The following is a 6,000-nucleotide window of genomic DNA, read 5'->3' on the forward strand; positions in this document are numbered from 1 at the left end:
GGATAATGCTGTTCTGTGGTGTAAATGCATTAATTGCAATATTACAGATGATTACACTAACTAAAAACAATCTGAATAAGGATGTACAAGTGATCTACTATCTTTATTCTATGTGGTGGAAACCATAGATGTGTTTTGGTTTCCCTGCCTTGGAACGGAATGTGTGTGTGTGTTTATATATATATATATATATATATATATATATATATATATAACTTTTCCAGATGTGTCTGAGATGCCAGATTTATGGAGCGTCGATATCTCTGATTATAACCATGTTGACAGAATCGGTTAAAGTTGTAAGATGACTGTCTGTGAAGTTTTCGGGGCAGCGACTGGGCCTGGGGTCAACACACAGATATATTTTACACCAGGATCCCAGGAATGCATAAAGCATTTCCACATAACTTTGATCCAAAGAAAACAAATCATCAGTCGATGAATTCCTGATCGTGGAATTACTCTTATTCCCTGCAGGATTTGCTAGTTCAGGTTTTAAAGAGGCAGTGCACCGCAGCAGATAAGACCACAGTCTTTAGCTCTGATCTGGGAACTGTAGATTCAATTAAACAGAGAGTAGCTGACTATTTAGCCCCGGAGCAAATTAGCTAAGCCGGACTGATTTGCACCGCGGCCCTGAACTGGCCATCCGTGTTCACCGAGCTAGCATGTGTTTGGCATGCATCCTTGGTTCTTTCCACTGTTAAATGCCAAACCAAAATATTGCATATGGAAAAGACAAATAATCCAAGAGTCAAAGTTCATCTTTGTCAGATTGTGTCTGAATATGATTCATTATGACTGAACGTTCGTTACAACTTGTTGTTCACGCAAGGGAGGATGCACATGATGTTCCACAGTTCTTTCAGAACATCATGTGGTTATTTTATGTTTCTAATGAAGAAAAAACACCTTGGCCTCAACGCCTGAAAGAATCAAGTTGTTTATCACATGACACATGAATCCCCGAGATTCGACAATGTGGTCTTTGTTTCCAATTTGACAAAACCACGTGAATCTCAACGGACTGTGACTAAAGGGATGATGCTCCTTCATGGCCAACCAGAATGCTAGCCTTCAGTGAGAGGAAGTTCAATATCGGGAATGCTTAACATCAACAGGAAAAGGCTTGTGACCTGTCTGTAACCTGTAGTCATAGTCCTCATGTCTCCTGTATTCCTGCTCCATGACGCTTGTTGACGCTAGAGAGCATCCTGACGGTGCCTCCGTCCCTGAGGTACGTCTGACGTTGATGATTGTAACCTCTTCTAGGTCAGGGCACTAGGCGGTCAACATAGGGGTCGCTGCCAACCCAGAGGGGACATCTCTCTCTGGGTACTTTAGCTGCAGCAACGAAAGATGGCGTCAGTAGCCCGTTCCCCGGCCTCTCTGGCCCGATGTTGAGGTCTGATTGGTTTAATGTCTCTCAGGAGCGTGTGGACTGACGTCTGGAGTGACAGACCACTTCCCCATCTGAATCTGACCAGGGCCAGTTAGTCAGCGATGGAGAGATCTAAACCTCTCACTGCCTAGTTTACAGTACCTCCTCCTTACGCAACCATCTAACCAGCCAGGCCTTCCACTGAAAGCACAGCAGCAGCACACTGAGGCCCTTTCACATAGACTATTTATTGCTGGGATTGAAGTCCATTAGCAGTGGGGATCACGGGTGGCCATCGTTTAACAACACAAGCCACAGGTTTCTGGCTTTCCCTAAACGTCTATCATTAACCATGGAGGTGTAATTCAGTCATCCTCCAGACCTGAGGGCTAGAGGCCTACAGCGCTGTGCTAATCAGAGGGGCGCCTTGTCAGTCTGTCTATCTGTCCAGCCCTGATATACTATACACAGACAGACCAGAGAGAGGGCAGGAAAAACAGCAACGTACATCCTCTCATAAATGTTCTCCTTGTTAGAGGGCATTTATTTATTGCTATACTTCATTTTTATATACTTACAGTGCCTTTCCTCTGACTCTGTCATTCTCTCTCTCTCTCTCTCTCTCTTTACCTACCCCTCTCTCACTCTACCTCCCCCTCTTTCTCCCCTCTCGCATCTCTCCTTCCTTCCAAAAGGAGTACGAGCCCACCATCTACTATCCCAAACGCACTCCTAACACCATTCATCAAGACTTCACAGTTCAGTGTGAGAAGATGGACATCCCATTCCTCTCCTATCTCCCGACAGAGGTCAGCAACATCAAAAAGGACTATAAGACATTTATAGACACATTCATCCTTGAATTAAGCTTGACATTTGCAAATATAACTGATTTATGCAAGTGCACCATGAGTTGAGCACCTGCATCTCACTGTAGGATTTGGCCCCGGCTGAGCTTGCTGGAGCTGTGAGAACAATGTAGAGCTCTTTTCTAGATATTGATCAGAGTTTGGGTTGTGTGTTCAGGTGCAGCTGATCAACGATGCCTATAACCTGGTGATCGATGCCATCCTGGGGCCAGAGACTGACCACACAGATGTGAAGGAGCCCTATGCTGGCATCCTAGTCACCCTCAAGCAGGTCAAGATCCCCATCGCCAGTGTGGATATGCCCTCAGGTAAGGCTGAGAGCTAGTGCCTTTCAAAAGTATTCAGACCCCTTGGATTTCATCACATTTTATTGTGTTACAAAGTGGAATTAAAATGTATTTGTCATTTTTTTGGTTGAAGAAAAATACATTATATACTGTTATATCAAAGTGGAAGAAAATTTCAATTGTATTTTTTATAGAAAAAAAATCATTGCATAAGTATTCAGCCCCTTTGTTTAGTTAGGCAAGCCTAAATTAGTTCAGGAGTAAAATTTGACTTCCTCAGTCAAGTATTGAATTTCAAACACAGATTCAATTTCAAAGACCAGGGAGCTTTTCAAAAGCCTCATGAAGAAGTGGCGTGATTGGTAGATGGGTAACAATAACAAATCAGACATAGAATATCTCTTTAAACATGGTCAAGTGTGTGATTATGCTGTGGATTATATATGAAACCACCCAGACACATCGAAGATAGTCATCCCTCTGAACCGAGCTGCAGGACAGGAATGAAACTGCTCAGGGATGTTACTGAGGCCATTGGTGATTTTAAAACAGCTACAGAGTTCAATGGCTGTGATGGGAGAACTGAGGATGGATCAACAACATTGTAGTAACCCCACAATAATGACCTAAATGACAGAGTGAAAAGAAGAATAAAAATATTCCAAAACATGCATCTTGTATGTAACTAGGCACTAAAGTAATACTGGGAAAAAAATACAGCAAAGGAATACACTTTTTGGTCTAAATGCAAAGCCATATGTTTGGGGCAAATCCAATACAACAGATCACTGAGTAACTGCCTCCTTATTTTCAAGCATGGTGGTGACTGCATCATGGTATGGGTATGCTTGACCTCTGCAAATATTGGGGAGTTTTTCAGGATTAAAAGAAACGGGATGGAGCTAAGCACAGGCAAAATCCTAGAGGAAAACCTGCTTCGGTCTGCTTTATACCAGAGACTGCGAGAGGAATTCAGCAGGACAATAACCTACAACAAATGGCAAAATCTACACTGGAGTTACTTACCAAGAAGAAAATGAATGTTCTTGAGTGGCCAAGTTACAGTTTTGACTGAAACCTGCTTGAAAATCAATTTTTACATTTTAATATAACTAGGCAAGTCAGTTCTTATTCTTATGACGGCCTACCGGGGAACAGTGGGTTAACTGCCTTGTTCAGGTGCAGAACGACAGATTTTTACCTTGTCAGCTCGGGGATTCGATCCAGCAACCTTTCAGTTACTGGCCCAACACTCTAACCACTAGGCTACCTGCCGCCCTATGGCAAGACTTGAAAATCACTGTCTTCCCATGATCCCCAACAATTCTTTTGAAAATAATAATGGGCAAATATTGCACAATCCAGGTGTGCAAAGCTCTTATAGTCTTACCCAAGAAGACTCACAGCTGTAATCAATGTGAAATGTGTTTCTAGCATGTATTGATTCAGGGAGATGAACACTTATATAACAACTATATTTTAGTTATTTAATTTGTATTAACCCCCCCCATAAAAAAACATTCCACTTTGACTGAGTATTTTGCGTAAATTGTTGACAAAAACAGACAATTAAATCAATTTTAATCTCACTTTATAACACAGTAAAATGTGAAGAAATCCACAAATGTACAGAAAACTGCTCAAAATGGGGTTTACCTCTGAGCTAAACATTCATTAGTAATAAAAAAGAAAAGCCTGTACATGTACCACAATACACAACCACATTTGCAACTGCAATAGGTTTCGTCAGATCAACCTCAAGTCAACCTCAACACTGTCGAGCTAGGAGTGGTAAAGGCCAACCTGGATGGACTGAGACAGTAAAGCATGTAGCTTAGTGTAGTACATCCATTTGGCATCTGGCTCTGTCCATTACATCATACCCTCTCCCAATTTCTTTTGGAATGCTGCTAGCCAGCAGGTTTCTCATCTGTAAGATATAATATGCCGATTTAAAGTTGAAAGGAGAAGATCAAGTGAGATACTCACTCTCTCCTTGCTGTTATGTCACATGACATTTAGCCAGTAGATGTCAACCGATTTGTTGCTCTAACTATGGAGGTGGAATTTAAATGGTGATCATCGTTTGTCTGTCAAAGGTTGGGATGTGGACCAGGTGACCTCAGATGGGATCAATCCAGACGTCCTCATCTCGCTCACGGCACCAAAGAAGTGCGCCACCAGCTTCTCGGGGAAGCACTTCTTAGCAGGACGCTTCCTGCCTTATGACATCCAAAAGAAATACGATCTGAACCTGCCAGAATACCCAGGCACAGACTGTCTTATAGAACTGTAACATCTACAGTATACCCTCCAGTCCTCATTTTGGATAAATATGGATAATATATTTACATGTTTTGTATTTTATAGATTGTTACTGTGCTTTATCGTTCATGTGCCATCTCTCCAATGGATGTAGACTAAAGGAGGTTGCGCCTTAGCCAGAATCCACTCATATACAATAGAAAGATGATATTTAGAATCTGTGGGTGGTCTGAGTTGTATGTCTGTTTTGGAAATGGTTTGAGGAGTTTCCATGTGAGTTTCGACATTCTCCTTTTTGTGATTTCTTCCTAGCATAGTTTCAAGATGTTCTTTCTCCCTCAGCCTCAATTGATGAATGCAACCCTCGACTTAAGTGCTATTTTTTTTGTTTTGTTTTTCTTATTGAAGAATGCTTGGTTTTTGGGTCACAGAACTGTACTTTCCATCAGCTGTTTTTTTTATTTTTTTTATTTTATTCAGTCTACACTACTGCATTTCCTTAATCCAAGTAACACCTGTTCATTGATTGGCAGTTGTAGAGTTAACTCTTTGTCCAATAAAGTATCTAATTTAGTCGTTATTTGTTTTGATTCCTATGTGATTCGATGTAAGAAAAGTAGGAAAGATGACAGCTGACAAGATTTAAAGGTAATCATGACAGTGAAGGGCTCTATTCAATCCGCATCTCAGAAGTTCAGCTTTACAGCGTGATTGAAATTTAAAAGTAATATTCCCGCCTTAGCGGAGACTACATTCACATTAAACACTGCATATGTTGGCTCAATCGTACATTACCTTGATATTTCTATCGTGGATTACAGATTGAATAGAGCTCTAAATCTTCCACAGGAGTGAAAACTTGGTAGAATCTATACTGTGTTGGTGGATGAAATTGCCAGTATGCTTTATAACTATAGAGATCACACAGTAAACTACACAAATCCATACAAAGCCATATTGTTAGAGGAGATCAGACAGGAGATTAAACAGATTATATTACATGCTGAATCATTTCCTGAATAACTCTCCTCTCTGAAACCAGAGTCGATGGAGTGAAATCAGAACTTGTCATATCCATTTGAGGAGGCCTTTTTTTATATTCTGCATGAATTTGAGAAGCCTTTTTTCATACTCTGTATGAATTTGGGAGGCCTTTTTTTATATTTGGGATGCTACAGTAAAACAAGGTGTCTGGTTT

General features: G+C 41.0%; 1 protein-coding gene across 1 annotated transcript in view; it reads left to right on the plus strand.

Moving 5' to 3' along the window:
* LOC106613737 (yjeF N-terminal domain-containing 3) overlaps window positions 1-5,382 on the plus strand; it is a 77,348-nt gene extending 71,966 nt beyond the window's left edge. Inside the window, exons 5-7 of the mRNA XM_014216300.2 lie at window positions 2,077-2,190; window positions 2,408-2,558; window positions 4,637-5,382. Of these exons, the coding sequence (XP_014071775.2) occupies window positions 2,077-2,190; window positions 2,408-2,558; window positions 4,637-4,833 (462 nt within the window). The 3' untranslated portion in view covers window positions 4,834-5,382. The remainder of the gene's footprint in view (window positions 1-2,076; window positions 2,191-2,407; window positions 2,559-4,636) is intronic.
* The last annotated feature ends 618 nt before the right edge of the window (window positions 5,383-6,000 follow it).

This window comes from Salmo salar, chromosome ssa10 (genome assembly GCF_905237065.1).
Source record: "Salmo salar chromosome ssa10, Ssal_v3.1, whole genome shotgun sequence".
Classification (NCBI taxonomy): domain Eukaryota; kingdom Metazoa; phylum Chordata; class Actinopteri; order Salmoniformes; family Salmonidae; genus Salmo; species Salmo salar.